Below are 24,864 nucleotides of genomic sequence, written 5' to 3'. Positions count from 1 at the left end.
TCCTCTCTGTCTCCTCACTCTGTCTCCTCACTCTGTTTCCTCTCTCTGTCTCCTCTCTGTCCCCTCTATCTCATCTCTGTCCTCTCTGTGTCTCCTCTCTGTGTCTCCTCTCTGTGTCTCCTCTCTGTCCCCTCTATCTCATCTCTGTCCTCTCTCTGTCCCCTCTCTGTCTCCTCACTCTGTCTCCTCTCTGTCTCCTCTCTGTCTCCTCTCTGTCCCCTCTCTGTCTCCTCTGTCCCCTCTCTGTCTCCTCACTCTGTCTCCTCTCTGTCCCCTCTCTGTCCCCTCTCTGTCCCCTCTCTGTCTCCTCTCTGTCTCCTCTCTGTCCCCTCTCTGTCTCCTCTCTGTCCCCTCTCTGTCCCCTCTCTGTCTCCTCTCTGTCCCCTCTCTGTCCCCTCTCTGTCCCCTCTCTGTCCCCTCTGTCCCCTCTCTGTCCCCTCTCTGTCTCCTCTCTGTCTCCTCTCTGTCTCCTCTGTCCCCTCTCTGTCTCATCTGTCCCCTCTCTGTCCCCTCTCTGTCTCCTCACTCTGTCTCCTCTCTGTCTCCTCTGTCCCCTCTCTGTCTCCTCTGTCCCCGCTCTGTCTCCTCTCTCTGTCCCCTCTCTGTCCCCTCTCTGTCTCCTCTGTCTCTTCTCTCTGTCCCCTCTCTATCTCCCCTCTCTATCTCCTCTCTCTATCTCCTCTCTGTCTCCTCTCTCTATCTCCTCCCTATGTATCTCCTCACTCTGTCTCCTCTCTGACACCTCTCTCTGTCCCCTCTCTATCTCCTCTCTCTGTCTCTTCTCTCTGTCCCCTCTCTATCTCCTCTCTCTGTCTCTTCTCTCTATCTCCTCTCTCTGTCTCTTCTCTCTATCTCCTCTCTCTGTCTCCTCTCTGTCTTCTCCCTGTCTCCTCTCTGTCTTCTCCCTGTCTCCTCTCTCTATCTCCTCCCTCTGTATCTCCTCTCTCTGTCTCCTCTCTGTCCCCTCTCTATCTCCTCTCTCTGTCTCTTCTCTCTGTCCCCTCTCTATCTCCTCTCTCTGTCTCTTCTCTCTGTCTCCTCTCTTTCTCTTACAGATGACCTGCTCGACTGTCCTAAGGGTATTACTTTCAAAAATGTTCAAGCATTACTGAACTCTTTCCTCTCTGTCTCCTCTGTCCTCTGTCTCTTACAGACTATATGCCCTACTTTCCCAAGCTTCCAAAATGTTCAAGCATTACTGAACTCTGTTCTCTCTGTCTCCTCTGTCCTCTGTCTCTTACAGACTATATGCCCTACTTTCCCAAGCTTCCAAAGTGTTCAAAGATTACTGAGCTGTCTCCTCTTTCTCCTCTGTCCGTTACAGACAACCTGCCCTACTGCCCCAAAGGCATTACCTCCAAAGTGTTCAAACATTACTGAGCTCTGTCTTCCTCTGCTTGTCTTTTGCAGAGAAACTTCCCTAGTATCTCATGTATGTCTCCAACAACCTTCCCTACTGTCTCCTCTCTGTCTCCAACAACCTGCCCTACTGTCTCCTCTCTGTCTCCAACAACCTGCCCTACTGTCTCCTCTCTGTCTCCAACAACCTGCCCTACTGTCTCCTCTCTGTCTCCAACAACCTGCCCTACTGTCTGTCTCCTCTCTGTCTCCAACAACCTGCCCTACTGTCTGTCTCCTCTCTGTCTCCAACAACCTGCCCTACTGTCTCCTCTCTGTCTCCAACAACCTGCCCTACTGTCTCCTCTCTGTCTCCAACAACCTGCCCTACTGTCTCCTCTCTGTCTCCAACAACCTGCCCTACTGTCTCCTCTCTGTCTCCAACAACCTGCCCTACTGTCTCCTGTCTGTCTCCAACAACCTGCCCTACTGTCTGTCTCCAACAACCTGCCCTACTGTCTCCTGTCTGTCTCCAACAACCTGCCCTACTGTCTGTCTCCAACAACCTGCCCTACTGTCTCCTGTCTGTCTCCAACAACCTGCCCTACTGTCTCCTGTCTGTCTCCAACAACCTGCCCTACTGTCTCCTGTCTGTCTCCAACAACCTGCCCTACTGTCTGTCTCCTCTCTGTCTCCAACAACCTGCCCTACTGTCTCCTGTCTGTCTCCAACAACCTGCCCTACTGTCTCCTCTCTGTCTCCAACAACCTGCCCTACTGTCTCCTCTCTGTCTCCAACAACCTGCCCTACTGTCTCCTCTCTGTCTCCAACAACCTGCCCTACTGTCTCCTCTCTGTCTCCAACAACCTGCCCTACTGTCTCCTCTCTGTCTCCAACAACCTGCCCTACTGTCTCATGTCTGTCTCCAACAACCTGCCCTACTGTCTGTCTCCTCTCTGTCTCCAACAACCTGCCCTACTGTCTCCTGTCTGTCTCCAACAACCTGCCCTACTGTCTCCTCTCTGTCTCCAACAACCTGCCCTACTGTCTCCTCTCGGTCTCCAACAACCTGCCCTACTGTCTCCTCTCTGTCTCCAACAACCTGCCCTACTGTCTCCTCTCTGTTTCAAACAACCTTCCCTACTGTCTCCTGTCTGTCTCCAACAACCTACCCTACTGTCTCCTCTCTGTCTCCAACAACCTGCCCTACTGTCTCCTCTCTGTCTCCAACAACCTGCCCTACTGTCTCCTCTCTGTCTCCAACAACCTGCCCTACTGTCTCCTATCTGTCTCCAACAACCTGCCCTACTGTCTCCTGTCTGTCTCCAACAACCTGCCCTACTGTCTCCTGTCTGTCTCCAACAACCTGCCCTACTGTCTCCTGTCTGTCTCCAACAACCTGCCCTACTGTCTCCTCTCTGTCTCCAACAACCTTCCCTACTGTCTCCTCTCTGTCTCCAACAACCTTCCCTACTGTCTCCTCTCTGTCTCCAACAACCTTCCCTACTCTCCCAATGTCATCATCTCCAACCAGTTAAGCTTCGTAGTAACTGAATCTAAAGATCATTGTTACTGACTGTGGCCTCCTCTCTCTGTGCTACAGATGACCTTCCATACTGTCCTAAAGGAATCACTTCCAAAGTGTTCCGTTTCAACATCTCAGTGATGGAGAGGAATTCCACCAACCTGTTCCGAGCCGAGTTCCGAGCTCTGAGGGTTCCAAACTCTGCTGCCAATAGGAACGAACAGAGGGTCGAGCTCTACCAGGTGTGTAGAGGTACCGTCCATCTCTCCATGTCCTTCAGAGATCTTCAACTCAACCTGACAACGTTAAGTCTATCCCCCCTAGTTTCATTTCTAGGTGGGAGGTGGGGGGGGGGGGGGCCCCCAAAGCAACTTCCAGGTCCTTAGGCATCAACATTGGGCCCTATTCCTTCATTCTGTATTATTTTTTTTATCTATATTTAACAAGGCAAGTCAGTTTAAGAACATATTCTTATTTACAATGACGGCCTACACCGGCCAAACCCGGACGACGCTGGGCCAATTGTGCGACGCCCTGTGGGACTCTCAATCACGGCCCGGGTTGTGATACAGCCTGGATTTGAACCAGGGTGTCTGTAGCGACGCCTCTAGCACTGAGATGCAGTGCCTTAGACCGCTACGCCACTCGGGAGTCCTGACTTTTGACCAGATCCCTATGGGCTTTGAGGTAGTGCACTGTAAAGGGAGTAGGGTTCCGTTTGGAACGCAGTCATTGTCAAAAAGCACATCAACAAATCGACAGTGTTTGTTGTTACGGATCATGATCTGTAGTAGACTTTAACCAGAACTGTGGCTAACTGAGCAAGTTTCAGTTCACTTAGATAGCTTTACCATCCTAACACAGACATGACATCTAGTCGCTTATTATTCCACAAGACCCATTTCTCAAACTTCCCAGTTTCGACTGTAGAAGGGCAAGAGAGCCTCAGCCAGTAAAATCCAGCTGTGGTTTGGGTGTGGGTAGCCAGCTGCCAGACCCTAACTCTCGTCAGGTCTGGAGAATGTGTTCAGAGCTCTCAGCAGGGTAACTCTGGTGTGTCTTGGGGAATGTATTCAGAGCTCTCGGCAGGGTAACTGGTGTGTCTTGGGGAATGTATTCAGAGCTCTCGGCAGGGTAACTAGTGTGTCTTGGGGAATGTATTCAGAGCTCTCGGCAGGGTAACTGGTGTGTCTTGGGGAATGTATTCAGAGCTCTCGGCAGGGTAACTGGTGTGTCTTGGGGAATGTATTCAGAGCTCTCGGCAGGGTAACTCTGGTGTGTCTTGGGGAATGTATTCAAAGCTCTCGGCAGGGTAGCTCTGGTGTGTCTTGGATAATGTATTCAGAGCTCTCGGCAGGGTAACTCTGGTGTGTCTTGTAGAATGTATTCAGAGCTCTCGGCAGGGTAACTCTGGTGTGTCCTGGGAGAATGTATTCAGAGCTCTGGGCAGGGTAACTCTGGTGTGTCCTGGAGAATGTATTCAAAGCTCTGGGCAGGGTAACTCTGGTGTGTCTTGGAGAATGTATTCAGAGCTCTCGGCAGGGTAACTCTGGTGTGTCCTGGGAGAATGTATTCAGAGCTCTCGGTAGGGTAACACTGGTGTGTCTTGGAGAATGTATTCAGAGGTCTGGGCAGGGTAACTCTGGTCTGTCCTGGAGAATGTATTCAGAGCTCTGGGCAGGGTAACTCTGGTGTGTCTTGGGAGAATGTATTCAGAGCTCTCGGCAGGGTAACTCTGGTGTGTCCTTGATAATGTATTCAGAGCTCTCGGCAGGGTAACTCTGGTGTGTCTTGGGAGAATGTATTCAGAGCTCTCGGCAGGGTAACACTGGTGTGTCTTGGGAGAATGTATTCAGAGCTCTCGGCAGGGTAACACTGGTGTGTCTTGGGAGAATGTATTCAGAGCTCTCGGCAGGGTAACACTGGTGTGTCTTGGGAGAATGTATTCAGAGCTCTTGGCAGGGTAACTCTGGTGTGTCTTGGAGAATGTATTCAGAGCTCTGGACAGGGTAACTCTGGTGTGTCCTGGAGAATGTGTTCAGAGCTCTCGGCAGGGTAACTCTGGTGTGTCTTGGAGAATGTATTCAGAGCTCTCGGCAGGGTAACTCTGGTGTGTCCTGGAGAATGTATTCAGAGCTCTGGACAGGGTAACTCTGGTGTGTCTTGGGAGATTGTATTCAGAGCTCTCGGCAGGGTAACTCTGGTGTGTCCTGGAGAATGTATTCAGAGCTCTGGGCAGGGTAACTCTGGTGTGTCTTGGAGAATGTATTCAGAGCTCTCGGCAGGGTAACTCTGGTGTGTCTTGGAGAATGTATTCAGAGCTCTCGGCAGGGTAACTCTGGTGTATCTTGGAGAATGTATTCAGAGCTCTCGGCAGGGTAACTCTGGTGTGTCTTGGGGAATGTATTCAGAGCTCTCGGCAGGGTAGCTCTGGTGTGTCTTGGATAATGTATTCAGAGCTCTCGGCAGGGTAACTCTGGTGTGTCTTGGAGAATGTATTCAGAGCTCTCGGCAGGGTAACTCTGGTGTGTCCTGGGAGAATGTATTCAGAGCTCTCGGCAGGGTAACTCTGGTGTGTCCTGGAGAATGTATTCAAAGCTCTGGGCAGGGTAACTCTGGTGTGTCTTGGAGAATGTATTCAGAGCTCTCGGCAGGGTAACTCTGGTGTGTCCTGGGAGAATGTATTCAGAGCTCTCGGTAGGGTAACACTGGTGTGTCTTGGAGAATGTATTCAGAGGTCTGGGCAGGGTAACTCTGGTCTGTCCTGGAGAATGTATTCAGAGCTCTGGGCAGGGTAACTCTGGTGTGTCTTGGGAGAATGTATTCAGAGCTCTCGGCAGGGTAACTCTGGTGTGTCCTTGATAATGTATTCAGAGCTCTCGGCAGGGTAACTCTGGTGTGTCTTGGGAGAATGTATTCAGAGCTCTCGGCAGGGTAACACTGGTGTGTCTTGGGAGAATGTATTCAGAGCTCTCGGCAGGGTAACACTGGTGTGTCTTGGGAGAATGTATTCAGAGCTCTCGGCAGGGTAACACTGGTGTGTCTTGGGAGAATGTATTCAGAGCTCTTGGCAGGGTAACTCTGGTGTGTCTTGGAGAATGTATTCAGAGCTCTGGACAGGGTAACTCTGGTGTGTCCTGGAGAATGTGTTCAGAGCTCTCGGCAGGGTAACTCTGGTGTGTCTTGGAGAATGTATTCAGAGCTCTCGGCAGGGTAACTCTGGTGTGTCCTGGAGAATGTATTCAGAGCTCTGGACAGGGTAACTCTGGTGTGTCTTGGAGAATGTATTCAGAGGTCTGGGCAGGGTAACTCTGGTGTGTCCTGGAGAATGTATTCAGAGCTCTCGGTAGGGTAACTCTGGTGTGTCTTGGAAAATGTGTTCAGAGCTCTCGGCAGGGTAACTCTGGTGTGTCCTGGATAATGTATTCAGAGCTCTCGGCAGGGTAACTCTGGTGTGTCCTGGATAATGTATTCAGAGCTCTCGGCAGGGTAACTCTGGTGTGTCTCGGAGAATGTATTCGGAGCTCTCGGCAGGTTAACTCTGGTGTGTCTTGTAGAATGTATTCAGAGCTTTAGGCAGTGTACTGTCAGCAGACCAGCACCACACATGAGTTCAGTTAGTAGTCGTTCCCTTTCAAATACTGTGAGAGTTTCATTGAGCCTGTATGGATGCCGATTCACTTTAATTGAAAACTGAATTGACCTCAAACCTTCTACAATCATCAGCCTCAAAAGCATCTGCTCTAGAATCTATGACATTTGGTGCCATGCAGTAATGACATAAAGCAGAGGTATTAACATCTTACCACGGCGGGCCAGACTACTGCTGCTTTTCTGTTCTACCTGATCATTAATTACACCCACCTGGTGTCCCAGGTCTAAATCGGTCCCTGATTAGAGGGGAATCACCCACCTGGTGTCCCATGTCTAAATCAGTCCCTGATTAGAGGGGAATCACCCACCTGGTGTCCCAGGTCTAAATCGGTCCCTGATTAGAGGGGAATCACCCACCTGGTGTCCCAGGTCTAAATCAGTCCCTGACTAGAGGGGAATCACCCACCTGGTGTCCCATGTCTAAATCAGTCCCTGATTAGAGGGGAATCACCCACCTGGTGTCCCATGTCTAAATCAGTCCCTGATTAGAGGGGAATCACCCACCTGGTGTCCCAGGTCTAAATCAGTCTCTGATTAGAGAGGAATCACCCACCTGGTGTCCCAGGTCTAAACCAGTCCCTGATTAGAGGAGAATCACCCACCTGGTGTCCCAGGTCTAAATCAGTCCCTGATTAGAGGGGAATCACCCACCTGGTGTCCCAGGTCTAAATCGGTCCCTGATTAGAGGGGAATCACCCACCTGGTGTCCCAGGTCTAAATCGGTCCCTGATTAGAGGGGAATCACCCACCTGGTGTCCCAGGTCTAAATCGGTCCCTGATTGAAGGGGAATCACCCACCTGGTGTCCCAGGTCTAAATCGGTCCCTGATTAGAGGGGAATCCCCCACCTGGTGTCCCAGGTCTAAATCAGTCCCTGATTTTAAGGGGACAAATGAAAAAAAGCACTGGAATTGGTTTCGAAATTGGAATTTGAGGGTTATAAAGATTATCCTTATTGTGTGATTTTTTTTCAATAGCGAATGCTTCTCACATCTCCAGGCTTCTGATAAATAGAGACGGCTGTCTCCTCAAGTTTCAACAGCACCTGTTACATTTCTACATCAGTGTAGTGGATCATTGTATTGTTCATATGCAGTAACTCCCCCCCCCCCCCCCCCCCCCAAACCTTGGTTTTCAGATCCTGAGGCCAGATGAGCACATAGCTAAGCAGCGCTACATCGGAGCCAAGAATGTGCTGACCAAGGGAACGTCCGAATGGGTCTCCTTCGACGTGACAGAGTCAGTACGGGAGTGGCTGATGTACAGAGGTGACCCCACTTGATTCATTGATTGGTTGTTCTATTGTCTTTCAAGAGAAAATGATTTCCACTGTTACGAGTTTTGTATAGACTCCAGTTACATACTAACACAGCAACAACATCAAACAAAAGTAAACGATCCAAAAACACCACAAGCGGACGTTTTCCCGTTTTTGAGTTGGTGTGTGGAGATGACCTCATCTTTCCCATGATGCCTGTCTCCTGTCAGAGACAAACCTGGGTCTGGAGATCAGCGTACACTGCCCATGCCACACCTTCAACCCCAACGGTGACATCATCGACAATGTGAACGAGGTGTTGGAGGTCAAGTTCAAAGGTCAGTAGGCATAACATTCTCTTCCTCGTGTGGTCTTTTCAAACCCGGGAAAACCTCAAGACCCGTTTTTTTTTTGTCGCCACCCAATAGCTGGCGATGTACTGCTAGAATTGTTTAACATACTGAGAAGTAGTATTCAGATCTGGATCTGTCTCCCTTAGACAACTGAACTGTTAACTGTGAACTGTGAACTGTGAACTATGAACTGGCAATAAAAAGTGTACATACATAAAATAAAATTTTAAAACATACAAGTCACAACATAATTTGCAAGCTTGCTCACAGAAGCAAAGGAACTAAAGTTACGAACAAAGGACCTGGGTTAGAGTCAGGGCACGGAACATAATACTGTCTGACCTCTCTGCTGTAGGGTCGTTGGGACCTGGGTTAGAGTCAGGGCACGGAACATAATACTGTCTGACCTCTCTGCTGTAGGGTCGTTGGGACCGGGGTTAGAGTCAGGGCACGGAACATAATACTGTCTGACCTCTCTGCTGTAGGGTCGTTGGGACCGGGGTTAGAGTCAGGGCACGGAACATAATACTGTCTGACCTCTGACCTCTCTGCTGTAGGGTCGTTGGGACCTGGGTTAGAGTCAGGGCACGGAACATAATACTGTCTGACCTCTCTGCTGTAGGGTCGTTGGGACCGGGGTTAGAGTCAGGGCACGGAACATAATACTGTCTGACCTCTCTGCTGTAGGGTCGTTGGGACCGGGGTTAGAGTCAGGGCACAGAACATAATACTGTCTGACCTCTCTGCTGTAGGGTCGTTGGGACCGGGGTTAGAGTCAGGGCACGGAACATAATACTGTCTGACCTCTGACCTCTCTGCTGTAGGGTCGTTGGGACCTGGGTTAGAGTCAGGGCACGGAACATAATACTGTCTGACCTCTCTGCTGTAGGGTCGTTGGGACCTGGGTTAGAGTCAGGGCACGGAACATAATACTGTCTGACCTCTGACCTCTCTGCTGTAGGGTCGTTGGGACCGGGGTTAGAGTCAGGGCACGGAACATAATACTGTCTGACCTCTCTGCTGTAGGGTCGTTGGGACCGGGGTTAGAGTCAGGGCACGGAACATAATACTGTCTGACCTCTGACCTCTCTGCTGTAGGGTCGTTGGGACCGGGGTTAGAGTCAGGGCACGGAACATAATACTGTCTGACCTCTCTGCTGTAGGGTCGTTGGGACCGGGGTTAGAGTCAGGGCACGGAACATAATACTGTCTGACCTCTGACCTCTGCTGTAGGGTCGTTGGGACCTGGGTTAGAGTCAGGGCACGGAACATAATACTGTCTGACCTCTCTGCTGTAGGGTCGTTGGGACCTGGGTTAGAGTCAGGGCACGGAACATAATACTGTCTGACCTCTCTGCTGTAGGGTCGTTGGGACCGGGGTTAGAGTCAGGGCACGGAACATAATACTGTCTGACCTCTGACCTCTCTGCTGTAGGGTCGTTGGGACCGGGGTTAGAGTCAGGGCACGGAACATAATACTGTCTGACCTCTCTGCTGTAGGGTCGTTGGGACCGGGGTTAGAGTCAGGGCACGGAACATAATACTGTCTGACCTCTGACCTCTCTGCTGTAGGGTCGTTGGGACCTGGGTTAGAGTCAGGGCACGGAACATAAAACTGTCTGACCTCTCTGCTGTAGGGTCGTTGGGACCGGGGTTAGAGTCAGGGCACGGAACATAATACTGTCTGACCTCTCTGCTGTAGGGTCGTTGGGACCTGGGTTAGAGTCAGGGCACGGAACATAATACTGTCTGACCTCTCTGCTGTAGGGTCGTTGGGACCGGGGTTAGAGTCAGGGCACGGAACATAATACTGTCTGACCTCTCTGCTGTAGGGTCGTTGGGACCGGGGTTAGAGTCAGGGCACGGAACATAATACTGTCTGACCTCTGACCTCTCTGCTGTAGGGTCGTTGGGACCGGGGTTAGAGTCAGGGCACGGAACATAATACTGTCTGACCTCTCTGCTGTAGGGTCGTTGGGACCGGGGTTAGAGTCAGGGCACGGAACATAATACTGTCTGACCTCTCTGCTGTAGGGTCGTTGGGACCTGGGTTAGAGTCAGGGCACGGAACATAATACTGTCTGACCTCTGACCTCTGCTGTAGGGTCGTTGGGACCGGGGTTAGAGTCAGGGCACGGAACATAATACTGTCTGACCTCTCTGCTGTAGGGTCGTTGGGACCTGGGTTAGAGTCAGGGCACGGAACATAATACTGTCTGACCTCTGACCTCTGCTGTAGGGTCGTTGGGACCTGGGTTAGAGTCAGGGCACGGAACATAATACTGTCTGACCTCTCTGCTGTAGGGTCGTTGGGACCGGGGTTAGAGTCAGGGCACGGAACATAATACTGTCTGACCTCTCTGCTGTAGGGTCGTTGGGACCGGGGTTAGAGTCAGGGCACGGAACATAATACTGTCTGACCTCTCTGCTGTAGGGTCGTTGGGACCGGGGTTAGAGTCAGGGCACGGAACATAATACTGTCTGACCTCTGACCTCTCTGCTGTAGGGTCGTTGGGACCGGGGTTAGAGTCAGGGCACGGAACATAATACTGTCTGACCTCTCTGCTGTAGGGTCGTTGGGACCTGGGTTAGAGTCAGGGCACGGAACATAATACTGTCTGACCTCTCTGCTGTAGGGTCGTTGGGACCTGGGTTAGAGTCAGGGCACAGAACATAATACTGTCTGACCTCTGACCTCTCTGCTGTAGGGTCGTTGGGACCTGGGTTAGAGTCAGGGCACGGAACATAATACTGTCTGACCTCTCTGCTGTAGGGTCGTTGGGACCTGGGTTAGAGTCAGGGCACGGAACATAATACTGTCTGACCTCTCTGCTGTAGGGTCGTTGGGACCTGGGTTAGAGTCAGGGCACGGAACATAATACTGTCTGACCTCTCTGCTGTAGGGTCGTTGGGACCTGGGTTAGAGTCAGGGCACGGAACATAATACTGTCTGACCTCTCTGCTGTAGGGTCGTTGGGACCGGGGTTAGAGTCAGGGCACGGAACATAATACTGTCTGACCTCTGACCTCTCTGCTGTAGGGTCGTTGGGACCGGGGTTAGAGTCAGGGCACGGAACATAATACTGTCTGACCTCTGACCTCTCTGCTGTAGGGTCGTTGGGACCGGGGTTAGAGTCAGGGCACGGAACATAATACTGTCTGACCTCTGACCTCTGCTGTAGGGTCGTTGGGACCTGGGTTAGAGTCAGGGCACGGAACATAATACTGTCTGACCTCTCTGCTGTAGGGTCGTTGGGACCTGGGTTAGAGTCAGGGCACGGAACATAATACTGTCTGACCTCTCTGCTGTAGGGTCGTTGGGACCGGGGTTAGAGTCAGGGCACGGAACATAATACTGTCTGACCTCTCTGCTGTAGGGTCGTTGGGACCGGGGTTAGAGTCAGGGCACGGAACATAATACTGTCTGACCTCTGACCTCTCTGCTGTAGGGTCGTTGGGACCTGGGTTAGAGTCAGGGCACGGAACATAATACTGTCTGACCTCTCTGCTGTAGGGTCGTTGGGACCTGGGTTAGAGTCAGGGCACGGAACATAATACTGTCTGACCTCTCTGCTGTAGGGTCGTTGGGACCGGGGTTAGAGTCAGGGCACGGAACATAATACTGTCTGACCTCTCTGCTGTAGGGTCGTTGGGACCTGGGTTAGAGTCAGGGCACGGAACATAATACTGTCTGACCTCTGACCTCTCTGCTGTAGGGTCGTTGGGACCTGGGTTAGAGTCAGGGCACGGAACATAATACTGTCTGACCTCTCTGCTGTAGGGTCGTTGGGACCGGGGTTAGAGTCAGGGCACGGAACATAATACTGTCTGACCTCTGACCTCTCTGCTGTAGGGTCGTTGGGACAGGGGTTAGAGTCAGGGCACGGAACATAATACTGTCTGACCTCTCTGCTGTAGGGTCGTTGGGACCGGGGTTAGAGTCAGGGCACGGAACATAATACTGTCTGACCTCTGACCTCTGCTGTAGGGTCGTTGGGACCTGGGTTAGAGTCAGGGCACGGAACATAATACTGTCTGACCTCTCTGCTGTAGGGTCGTTGGGACCGGGGTTAGAGTCAGGGCACGGAACATAATACTGTCTGACCTCTGACCTCTCTGCTGTAGGGTCGTTGGGACCTGGGTTAGAGTCAGGGCACGGAACATAATACTGTCTGACCTCTCTGCTGTAGGGTCGTTGGGACCTGGGTTAGAGTCAGGGCACGGAACATAATACTGTCTGACCTCTGACCTCTCTGCTGTAGGGTCGTTGGGACCGGGGTTAGAGTCAGGGCACGGAACATAATACTGTCTGACCTCTCTGCTGTAGGGTCGTTGGGACCGGGGTTAGAGTCAGGGCACGGAACATAATACTGTCTGACCTCTCTGCTGTAGGGTCGTTGGGACCGGGGTTAGAGTCAGGGCACGGAACATAATACTGTCTGACCTCTGACCTCTCTGCTGTAGGGTCGTTGGGACCTGGGTTAGAGTCAGGGCACGGAACATAATACTGTCTGACCTCTCTGCTGTAGGGTCGTTGGGACCGGGGTTAGAGTCAGGGCACGGAACATAATACTGTCTGACCTCTGACCTCTCTGCTGTAGGGTCGTTGGGACCGGGGTTAGAGTCAGGGCACGGAACATAATACTGTCTGACCTCTCTGCTGTAGGGTCGTTGGGACCGGGGTTAGAGTCAGGGCACGGAACATAATACTGTCTGACCTCTGACCTCTGCTGTAGGGTCGTTGGGACCTGGGTTAGAGTCAGGGCACGGAACATAATACTGTCTGACCTCTCTGCTGTAGGGTCGTTGGGACCGGGGTTAGAGTCAGGGCACGGAACATAATACTGTCTGACCTCTGACCTCTCTGCTGTAGGGTCGTTGGGACCGGGGTTAGAGTCAGGGCACGGAACATAATACTGTCTGACCTCTGACCTCTCTGCTGTAGGGTCGTTGGGACCGGGGTTAGAGTCAGGGCACGGAACATAATACTGTCTGACCTCTGACCTCTGCTGTAGGGTCGTTGGGACCTGGGTTAGAGTCAGGGCACGGAACATAATACTGTCTGACCTCTCTGCTGTAGGGTCGTTGGGACCGGGGTTAGAGTCAGGGCACGGAACATAATACTGTCTGACCTCTGACCTCTCTGCTGTAGGGTCGTTGGGACCTGGGTTAGAGTCAGGGCACGGAACATAATACTGTCTGACCTCTCTGCTGTAGGGTCGTTGGGACCGGGGTTAGAGTCAGGGCACGGAACATAATACTGTCTGACCTCTGACCTCTCTGCTGTAGGGTCGTTGGGACCGGGGTTAGAGTCAGGGCACGGAACATAATACTGTCTGACCTCTGACCTCTCTGCTGTAGGGTCGTTGGGACCTGGGTTAGAGTCAGGGCACGGAACATAATACTGTCTGACCTCTCTGCTGTAGGGTCGTTGGGACCTGGGTTAGAGTCAGGGCACGGAACATAATACTGTCTGACCTCTCTGCTGTAGGGTCGTTGGGACCGGGGTTAGAGTCAGGGCACGGAACATAATACTGTCTGACCTCTGACCTCTCTGCTGTAGGGTCGTTGGGACCGGGGTTAGAGTCAGGGCACGGAACATAATACTGTCTGACCTCTGACCTCTCTGCTGTAGGGTCGTTGGGACCGGGGTTAGAGTCAGGGCACGGAACATAATACTGTCTGACCTCTCTGCTGTAGGGTCGTTGGGACCGGGGTTAGAGTCAGGGCACGGCACATAATACTGTCTGACCTCTGACCTCTCTGCTGTAGGGTCGTTGGGACCGGGGTTAGAGTCAGGGCACGGAACATAATACTGTCTGACCTCTCTGCTGTAGGGTCGTTGGGACCTGGGTTAGAGTCAGGGCACGGAACATAATACTGTCTGACCTCTCTGCTGTAGGGTCGTTGGGACCGGGGTTAGAGTCAGGGCACGGAACATAATACTGTCTGACCTCTCTGCTGTAGGGTCGTTGGGACCGGGGTTAGAGTCAGGGCACGGAACATAATACTGTCTGACCTCTCTGCTGTAGGGTCGTTGGGACCGGGGTTAGAGTCAGGGCACGGAACATAATACTGTCTGACCTCTGACCTCTCTGCTGTAGGGTCGTTGGGACCGGGGTTAGAGTCAGGGCACGGAACATAATACTGTCTGACCTCTCTGCTGTAGGGTCGTTGGGACCGGGGTTAGAGTCAGGGCACGGAACATAATACTGTCTGACCTCTCTGCTGTAGGGTCGTTGGGACCGGGGTTAGAGTCAGGGCACGGAACATAATACTGTCTGACCTCTCTGCTGTAGGGTCGTTGGGACCTGGGTTAGAGTCAGGGCACGGAACATAATACTGTCTGACCTCTGACCTCTGCTGTAGGGTCGTTGGGACCGGGGTTAGAGTCAGGGCACGGAACATAATACTGTCTGACCTCTCTGCTGTAGGGTCGTTGGGACCGGGGTTAGAGTCAGGGCACGGAACATAATACTGTCTGACCTCTCTGCTGTAGGGTCGTTGGGACCGGGGTTAGAGTCAGGGCACGGAACATAATACTGTCTGACCTCTGACCTCTGCTGTAGGGTCGTTGGGACCTGGGTTAGAGTCAGGGCACGGAACATAATACTGTCTGACCTCTCTGCTGTAGGGTCGTTGGGACCTGGGTTAGAGTCAGGGCACGGAACATAATACTGTCTGACCTCTCTGCTGTAGGGTCGTTGGGACCGGGGTTAGAGTCAGGGCACGGAACATAATACTGTCTGACCTCTCTGCTGTAGGGTCGTTGGGACCGGGGTTAGAGTCAGGGCACAGAACATAATACTGTCTGACCTCTGACCTCTCTGCTGTAGGGTCGTTGGGACCTGGGTTAGAGTCAGGGCACGGAACATAATACTGTCTGACCTCTCTGCTGTAGGGTCGTTGGGACCTGGGTTAGAGTCAGGGCACGGAACATAATACTGTCTGACCTCTGACCTCTCTGCTGTAGGGTCGTTGGGACCGGGGTTAGAGTCAGGGCACGGAACATAATACTGTCTGACCTCTCTGCTGTAGGGTCGTTGGGACCGGGGTTAGAGTCAGGGCACAGAACATAATACTGTCTGACCTCTCTGCTGTAGGGTCGTTGGGACCGGGGTTAGAGTCAGGGCACGGAACATAATACTGTCTGACCTCTGACCTCTCTGCTGTAGGGTCGTTGGGACCGGGGTTAGAGTCAGGGCACGGAACATAATACTGTCTGACCTCTGACCTCTCTGCTGTAGGGTCGTTGGGACCGGGGTTAGAGTCAGGGCAGGCAACATAATACTGTCTGACCTCTGACCTCTCTGCTGTAGGGTCGTTGGGACCGGGGTTAGAGTCAGGGCACGGAACATAATACTGTCTGACCTCTGACCTCTCTGCTGTAGGGTCGTTGGGACCGGGGTAAGAGTCAGGGCACGGAACATAATACTGTCTGACCTCTGACCTCTCTGCTGTAGGGTCGTTGGGACCGGGGTTAGAGTCAGGGCACGGAACATAATACTGTCTGACCTCTGACCTCTCTGCTGTAGGGTCTTTGGGACCGGGGTTAGAGTCAGGGCACGGAACATAATACTGTCTGACCTCTGACCTCTCTGCTGTAGGGTCGTTGGGACCGGGGTTAGAGTCAGGGCACGGAACATAATACTGTCTGACCTCTGACCTCTCTGCTGTAGGGTCGTTGGGACCGGGGTTAGAGTCAGGGCACGGAACATAATACTGTCTGACCTCTGACCTCTCTGCTGTAGGGTCGTTGGGACCGGGGTTAGAGTCAGGGCACGGAACATAATACTGTCTGACCTCTGACCTCTCTGCTGTAGGGTCGTTGGGACCGGGGTTAGAGTCAGGGCACGGAACATAATACTGTCTGACCTCTCTGCTGTAGGGTCGTTGGGACCTGGGTTAGAGTCAGGGCACGGAACATAATACTGTCTGACCTCTCTGCTGTAGGGTCGTTGGGACCGGGGTTAGAGTCAGGGCACGGAACATAATACTGTCTGACCTCTCTGCTGTAGGGTCGTTGGGACCGGGGTTAGAGTCAGGGCACGGAACATAATACTGTCTGACCTCTCTGCTGTAGGGTCGTTGGGACCGGGGTTAGAGTCAGGGCACGGAACATAATACTGTCTGACCTCTCTGCTGTAGGGTCGTTGGGACCTGGGTTAGAGTCAGGGCACGGAACATAATACTGTCTGACCTCTCTGCTGTAGGGTCGTTGGGACCTGGGTTAGAGTCAGGGCACGGAACATAATACTGTCTGACCTCTCTGCTGTAGGGTCGTTGGGACCTGGGTTAGAGTCAGGGCACGGAACATAATACTGTCTGACCTCTCTGCTGTAGGGTCGTTGGGACCTGGGTTAGAGTCAGGGCACGGAACATAATACTGTCTGACCTCTCTGCTGTAGGGTCGTTGGGACCTGGGTTAGAGTCAGGGCACGGAACATAATACTGTCTGACCTCTCTGCTGTAGGGTCGTTGGGACCTGGGTTAGAGTCAGGGCACGGAACATAATACTGTCTGACCTCTCTGCTGTAGGGTCGTTGGGACCGGGGTTAGAGTCAGGGCACGGAACATAATACTGTCTGACCTCTGACCTCTCTGCTGTAGGGTCGTTGGGACCGGGGTTAGAGTCAGGGCACGGAACATAATACTGTCTGACCTCTCTGCTGTAGGGTCGTTGGGACCTGGGTTAGAGTCAGGGCACGGAACATAATACTGTCTGACCTCTGACCTCTCTGCTGTAGGGTCGTTGGGACCGGGGTTAGAGTCAGGGCACGGAACATAATACTGTCTGACCTCTCTGCTGTAGGGTCGTTGGGACCGGGGTTAGAGTCAGGGCACGGAACATAATACTGTCTGACCTCTGACCTCTCTGCTGTAGGGTCGTTGGGACCGGGGTTAGAGTCAGGGCACGGAACATAATACTGTCTGACCTCTCTGCTGTAGGGTCGTTGGGACCGGGGTTAGAGTCAGGGCACGGAACATAATACTGTCTGACCTCTCTGCTGTAGGGTCGTTGGGACCGGGGTTAGAGTCAGGGCACGGAACATAATACTGTCTGACCTCTCTGCTGTAGGGTCGTTGGGACCGGGGTTAGAGTCAGGGCACGGAACATAATACTGTCTGACCTCTCTGCTGTAGGGTCGTTGGGACCGGGGTTAGAGTCAGGGCACGGAACATAATACTGTCTGACCTCTGACCTCTCTGCTGTAGGGTCGTTGGGACCGGGGTTAGAGTCAGGGCACGGAACATAATACTGTCTGACCTCTGACCTCTCTGCTGTAGGGTCGTTGGGACCGGGGTTAGAGTCAGGGCACGGAACATAATACTGTCTGACCTCTGACCTCTCTGCTGTAGGGTCGTTGGGACCGGGGTTAGAGTCAGGGCACGGAACATAATACTGTCTGACCTCTCTGCTGTAGGGTCGTTGGGACCGGGGTTAGAGTCAGGGCACGGAACATAATACTGTCTGACCTCTCTGCTGTAGGGTCGTTGGGACCTGGGTTAGAGTCAGGGCACGGAACATAATACTGTCTGACCTCTGACCTCTCTGCTGTAGGGGTAGAAGGGGAGTATGAAGAGCAGGGTCGTTGGGACCTGGGCAGGTTGAAGAAACAGAAGGAGCAGTACCTGCCTCACCTCATCCTCATGATGATCCCTCCTCACCGTCTGGAGCCACAGCCACGCAGACGCAAACGCGCCCTGGACACCGAATACTGCTTCTCGTAAGGACTCAAACTGTTGTCACTTCTGTTTCCACCGATCGTCATGGAGATATCCAGTCCTGAAAGGTGTCCCGCCCTGACCTTGACCTTTGTTACGTCTCTATTTTTGTTTGGTCAGGGCGTGAGTTGGGGTGGGCATTCTAATGTTTGTGTTCTATGTTGTCTATTTCTGTGTGTTTGGCCGGGTGTGGTTCTCAATCAGAGGCAGCTGTCTATCGTTGTCTCTGATTGAGAACCATACTTAGGTAGCCTTTTTTCCCACCTGTTTGTTGTGGGTAGTTGTTTTCTGTTTTGTGTTGTTGCACCAGACAGAACTGTTTGGTTTCGTTCACTCTCTTTGTTGTTTTTGTTTTGTTTCAGTGTTCAGGTTATTTTATTATATTAAAATGAACACTTACCACGCTGCGTTTTGGTCACCTCCCTTAGACGATTGTTACAAAAGGCTCCTTTGAATTTGCAGGGTTTGTAAACCACAAGTCAGCAATTACATTTCTGCTGTAACATAAACAGCAGTTGGAGAAGAAGGATCAATGAGCCAGCAACCCCTCCCCCCCCCTCCCCATGTGCTCCATGTCAAACCATTCAACATGTGTTGGTTGGTCAAGATGAGATAAACTTGAATATAAACTGGGTGGTTCGAATCCTGAGTGCTGATTGGCTGACAGCCGTGGTATATTAGACCGTATACCACGGGTATGTCAAAACATTTATTTTTATTGCTCTAATTACGTTTGTAACCAGTTCATAACAGCAGTAAGACACCTCGGGGGGGGTGTGGTATATGGCCAATATACCACGGCTAAGGGCTGTATCCAGGCACTCCGCGTTGCGTTGTGTGTAAGAACAGCTCTTAGTCGTGGTATATTGGCCGTATACCACACCCCCCCCCCCCTCGGGTCTTACTGCTTAAATAACTAACTGCAGCTTTATCTGACTTGAACTAAAAAAAAAATTGTGTTAATAAGAAAATCCTTGAGTTCAAACTAATCAGTTATGAAAGCTGACTAGCTAACACTTTGTTGTGTAAGTGAGTATGAGTGATTCACTATAGTTTGTTGTGCCCCTTTCCCAGCACCGTTGAGGAGAACTGCTGTGTCCGTCGTCTCTACATCGACTTCCGTCGGGACCTGGACTGGAAGTGGATCCACGAACCTAAAGGATACTTCGCTAACTACTGTTCTGGACCCTGCCCCTACCTGAGGAGCTCCGATACCACACACACACAGGTGAGGAGCTCCGATACCACACACACACAGGTGAGGAGCTCCGATACCACACACACACAGGTGAGGGCAATCTGACACCACACACACAGGTGAGGGGAATCTGACACCACACACACAGGTGAGGGGAATCTGACACCACACACAGGTGAGGGCAATCTGACACCACACACACAGGTGAGGGCAATCTGACACCACACACACAGGTGAGGGCAATCTGACACCACACACAGGTGAGGCCAATCTGACACCACACATACACACAGGTGAGGCCAATCTGACACCACACATACACACAGGTGAGGGCAATCTGACACACCACACACAGGTGAGGCCAATCTGACACCACACACACAGGTGAGGGCAATCTGACACACCACACACAGGTGAGGCCAATCTGACACCACACACACAGGTGAGGGCAATCTGACACCACACACACACAGGTGAGGGCAATCTGACACACCACACACAGGTGAGGCCAATCTGACACCACACACACAGGTGAGGGCAATCTGACACCACACACACACAGGTGAGGGCAATCTGACACCACACACAGGTGAGGGCAATCTGACACATCACACACAGGTGAGGCCCATCTGACACCACACATACACACAGGTGAGGGCAATCTGACACCACACATACACACAGGTGAGGGCAATCTGACACCACACACATGTGAGGGTAATCTGACACCACACACAGGTAAGGGCAATCTGACACCCCACACAGGTGAGGGCAATCTGACACACCACACACAGGTGAGGCCAATCTGACACCACACACACAGGTGAGGGCAATCTGACACCACACACACAGGTGAGGGCAATCTGTCACCACACACAGGTGAGGGCAATCTGTCACCACACACAGGTGAGGGCAATCTGACACCACACACACAGGTGAGGGCAATCTGACACCACACACAGGTGAGGGCAATCTGACACCCCACACAGGTGAGGGCAATCTGACACCCCACACAGGTGAGGCCAATCTGACACCACACATACACACAGGTGAGGCCAATCTGACACCACACATACACACAGGTGAGGCCAATCTGACACCACACACAGGTGAGGGCAGTTTAGGTTATTTGCACCATGGCCATAATGACCAAAAAGTCCAGGCTTGCAGGGTAGGAAGCAGAGGTCCCTCTGCTGCTCAATAGCTACTGTTAAATTAGATCCAGCAACATGATCAATAACACCATACACAGAAATCAATAATAACAACAAATCTGATCGGCCAAAACCGCTTGTTAGGGCTCATGTGTTTACTTGTGTATATTTCTGTAGTTGGACAGGACAGTTGCACATGAATCCACATTCAACTTCCACATCAGAAACACCTAAATATCTCTGTCTTGTCTCTCCATAGCTGCTGAGCCTGTACAACACCCTGAACCCAGAGGCCTCAGCCTCTCCCTGCTGCGTTCCCCAGGACCTGGAGCCTCTTACCATTCTCTACTACTCTGGACGTACCCCTAAAGTAGAGCAGCTATCCAACATGATCGTCAAGTCTTGCAAATGCAGCTGAGAAGGTTCGGGAGTAGGCCCGAAGCCAGGGAGTAGGGTGGTGGGGGTTGTCCCACGGAAGGTGACCTGTATTGGGGCACTAGAGCCAGCCAGCCTGCCTAGCTGTAGAGGACTATCCACCATCCATGTTATTTTGTATTCGGACTGTGTTGCCTGCCACGTGTCCTAGCTCTTAACACCACTTCAACTGAAGGACCCTATCCTCGTGTGAGACATATAATATGTCAGACTTTGGGATTATAACTTCTAATCTTCATCATCGTTTTTTGATTTGTTCTGGGGGGGGGGGGGGGGGGGGGTTGAGAGAGAGACGCCAAATAGTTTCATTTTGACATTTTAACAAACTGGGTTTTCTTCACCTTCCTACAAAACAGCGGGAATTATTCATAACAGGAGAAAGGACAGACTAGCTGACGTATCCAAAGACATAGCTGCAGTCAGGCAGAGGGGAAGGAGAAAGGACACACTATGAGACGGAGAGAGAGAGAAGAGAGAATGCCTGCAGGATTTGCAATGGAAAGTAAAGTGAGCAGAAGAGATAGAAGCCAAGATTATTATTTTTTTATTTTATCCGACCAAAAAGCAGCGACCATTTTTTTTGTCGTCTTTCGAATGCAAACGGAGTAGAGGGAGGAAGGACCTTTACAGATGGAGGAAGATATTATTCTGTGGCTACTAGCCATCTAGCACTCTTCCAAAAACCCACCCCGCGACTCCCTTTGAAGACTTTCTCGACATGTTTCAATTTTCAAAAACAAATCGGACCCAAACACAATGTGCTGGAAAATAATATTGATCTGTAAAACTTCTTATGTACGATTTTTATTTGTTCTTCTTCTTCTTCTTGAAATTGACAGATGTTCTCTGGTTATGCAACGTGTTGTCATATGTTGATTGATTTTTATTGTCGATATATCTGTCTATTACCATTAGATTCCCTTTTATATTAAACCGTTAAACTCGTCACATGGTTTTACTGATGATTTAGAGGACACACTATGTTGTCATGCTGGAACGTCTTTAAACCCAGGTGTTCTGCCGTTTGAGAAGATGAAAAGGTGAAAATCCGGTCATGATAACTGGCACAGTCGAAAACATCTTGGGTAAATCCCCAAATAAATGACGTTCACAGGGGTGGATCCCAAAATAAATGACGTTCACAGGGGTGGATCCCCAAATAAATGACGTTCACAGGGGTGGATCCCAAAATAAATGACGTTCACAGGGGTAAATCCCCAAAATAAATGACGTTCACAGGGGTAAATCCCAAAATAAATGACGTTCACAGGGGTAAATCCCCAAATAAATGACGTTCACAGGGGTAAATCCCCAAATAAATGACGTTCACAGGGGTAAATCCCAAAATAAATGACGATCACAGGGGTAAATCCCCAAAATAAATGACGATCACAGGGGTAAATCCCAAAATAAATAACGTTCACAGGGGTGGATCCCAAAATAAATGACGTTCACAGGGGTGGATCCCAAAATAAATGAGTAAAGTGATCAAAACAGATGACAGTGCCTTCAGAAAGTATTCATACCCCTGCAGCCTGAATTGAAAATGTATTAAATTTAGATTTTTTTTTGTTACTGGCATACACACAATACCTGATAGTGTCAAAGTGTAATTTTTACAAAATGTATAAAAAAATGAAAAGCTGAAATGTCTTGAGTCAATAAGTATTCAACCCCTTTGTTTATGGCAAACCTGAATAAGTGCAGGAGTAAAAAATGTGCTCAACAAGTCACATAATAAGTTGCATGTTTTAATGACTACCCCAACACATTACAATTATCTGTAAAAGTTTCTCAGTCGAGCGGGCTGAATTTCAAACACAGATTCAACCACCAAGACCAAAGACAGTTGCAGACTGATAGTAGAGAACTGAGGATGGATCAACAACATTGTAGTAATTCCACCGTACTAATGTAATTGACAGAGGGGAAAAATGAAGGAAGTATATTCCAAAATGTGCATCCTGTTTGCAAACAAGACACTAACGTAATACTGCAACAACAACAAAAATGTGGCAAAGCAATTCAACTTTTATTGTCCTGAATACAAAGTGTTGTGTTTGGGTCAAATCCAATACAACACATTACTGAGTACCCCTCTCCATATGTTCGAGCATAGTGTTGGCTGCATCATGTTATGGGTATGCTTGTCATCATAAAGGAGTGGGGAGTTTTTCAGGAAAAAAATAAGTGGAAAAGAGGTAAAAATCCTTGAGGGAAACCTGGTTCAGTCTGCTTTCCACCAGACACTGGCAGATTAATTCAAATTTCAACAGGACAATAACCTAAAAAGCAAGGTCAAATCTACACTGGAGTCGCTTACCAAGAAGACAGGGAATGTTCCTGAGAGGCCAAGTTACAGTTTTGACCTAAATCTACTTTAAAAAATCTATGGCAAGACTTGAAAATGGTTATATAATAATGATCAACAACCAGTTAGACAGAGCTTGAAGAATTTTGAAAAGAATAATGGGCAAATGTTGCACAATTCAGGTGTGGAAAGCTCTTAGAGACTCACAGGTGTAATCGCTGAAAAGGGTGATTGATTTAAGGGTGTGAATACTTATGTAAATGTGATATTTCTGTATTTAAACTTCAATAATTAGCTAGGAATTGTTTTTAACCGTGTGCATGTTTTTCTCTGACAAAACATCCAAAGAGGGGTTTGGCAAATTGGAAAACTCTTCCCGCGGTGAATATCCTTGAAAGGTATTGAAAGGTGGCCATCAAGGAGGGTAGGACTCATTTACGTTTGCCTAACGAATTGACACACCTCGACCACTTATTCGTTTCCGGGATACGGAGGAGAGAGGACGGAGGAGAGAGGACTGAGGAGAGGGGACGGAGGAGAGAGGACGGAGGAGAGAGGACGGAGGAGAGAGGACGGAGGAGAGAGGACTGAGGAGAGGGGACGGAGGAGAGAGGACTGAGGAGAGGGGACGGAGGAGAGAGGACGGAGGAGAGAGGACGGAGGAGAGAGGACTGAGGAGAGGGGACGGAGGAGAGAGGACTGAGGAGAGAGGACGGAGGAGAGAGGATGGAGGAGAGAGGACGAAGGAGAGAGGACTGAGGAGATAGGACTAAGGAGAGGGAACGGAGGAGAGAGGATGGACGAGGAAATTCCAAGAGCAGTCTGGGCTTCCAGTGTTAGTGTCAGAATGATAATTGGATGTTCATCATTGATGAGTGATGCCTCACCTTCGTCTTTAAATTCTTGTCTGTCACGTGAACTAATTGAGATGGTGGTTGCCTCTAAAGAATGAATATATGTTTTACACAGCTCCTTCTAGAGAATAGACATGTTTAACAGCTCCTTCTAGAGAATAGACATGTTTTACACAGCTCCTTCTAGAGAATAGACATGTTTTACAGCTCCTTCTAGAGAATAACCATGTTTAACAGCTCCTTCTAGAGAATAGACATGTTTAACAGCTCCTTCTAGAGAATAGACATGTTTTACAGCTCCTTCTAGAGAATAGACATGTTTTACAGCTCCTTCTAGAGAACAGACATGTTTAACAGCTCCTTCTAGAGAACAGACATGTTTAACAGCTCCTTCTAGAGAATAGACATGTTTAACAGCTCCTTCTAGAGAATAGACATGTTTAACAGCTCCTTCTAGAGAACAGACATGTTTAACCACAGCTCCTTCTAGAGAACAGACATGTTTAACCACAGCTCCTTCTAGAGAATAGACATGTTTAACAGCTCCTTCTAGAGAATAGACATGTTTAACAGCTCCTTCTAGAGAATAGACATGTTTAACAGCTTCTTCTAGAGAATAGACATGTTTAACCACAGCTCCTTCTAGAGAATAACCATGTTTAACAGCTCCTTCTAGAGAACAGACATGTTTTACAGCTCCTTCTAGAGAATAGACATGTTTTACAGCTCCTTCTAGAGAACAGACATGTTTTACACAGCTCCTTCTAGAGAATAGACATGTTTAACAGCTCCTTCTAGAGAATAGACATGTTTTACAGCTCCTTCTAGAGAATAGACATGTTTAACAGCTCCTTCTAGAGAATAGACATGTTTTACACAGCTCCTTCTAGAGAATAGACATGTTTTACAGCTCCTTCTAGAGAATAGACATGTTTAACAGCTCCTTCTAGAGAATAGACATGTTTAACAGCTCCTTCTAGAGAATAGACATGTTTAACAGCTCCTTCTAGAGAATAGACATGTTTAACAGCTCCTTCTAGAGAATAGACATGTTTTACA

The 24,864-nt window shown here is 50.2% G+C and overlaps 1 protein-coding gene across 1 annotated transcript in view; it reads left to right on the top strand.

Moving 5' to 3' along the window:
- LOC129817848 (transforming growth factor beta-3 proprotein-like) overlaps window positions 1–20,878 on the top strand; it is an 80,118-nt gene extending 59,240 nt beyond the window's left edge. The window contains exons 2-7 of the mRNA XM_055873438.1: window positions 2,942–3,105; window positions 7,655–7,784; window positions 8,005–8,112; window positions 17,690–17,855; window positions 18,928–19,081; window positions 20,465–20,878. Of these exons, the coding sequence (XP_055729413.1) occupies window positions 2,942–3,105; window positions 7,655–7,784; window positions 8,005–8,112; window positions 17,690–17,855; window positions 18,928–19,081; window positions 20,465–20,623 (881 nt within the window). The 3' untranslated portion in view covers window positions 20,624–20,878. The remainder of the gene's footprint in view (window positions 1–2,941; window positions 3,106–7,654; window positions 7,785–8,004; window positions 8,113–17,689; window positions 17,856–18,927; window positions 19,082–20,464) is intronic.
- Window positions 20,879–24,864: the final 3,986 nt, after the last annotated feature.

Source organism: Salvelinus fontinalis, chromosome 20, assembly GCF_029448725.1.
Source record: "Salvelinus fontinalis isolate EN_2023a chromosome 20, ASM2944872v1, whole genome shotgun sequence".
Lineage (NCBI taxonomy): Eukaryota > Metazoa > Chordata > Actinopteri > Salmoniformes > Salmonidae > Salvelinus > Salvelinus fontinalis.
The sequence above is the reverse complement of the archived record's forward strand: the minus strand, read 5'-3'. Positions and strand labels throughout refer to the sequence as shown.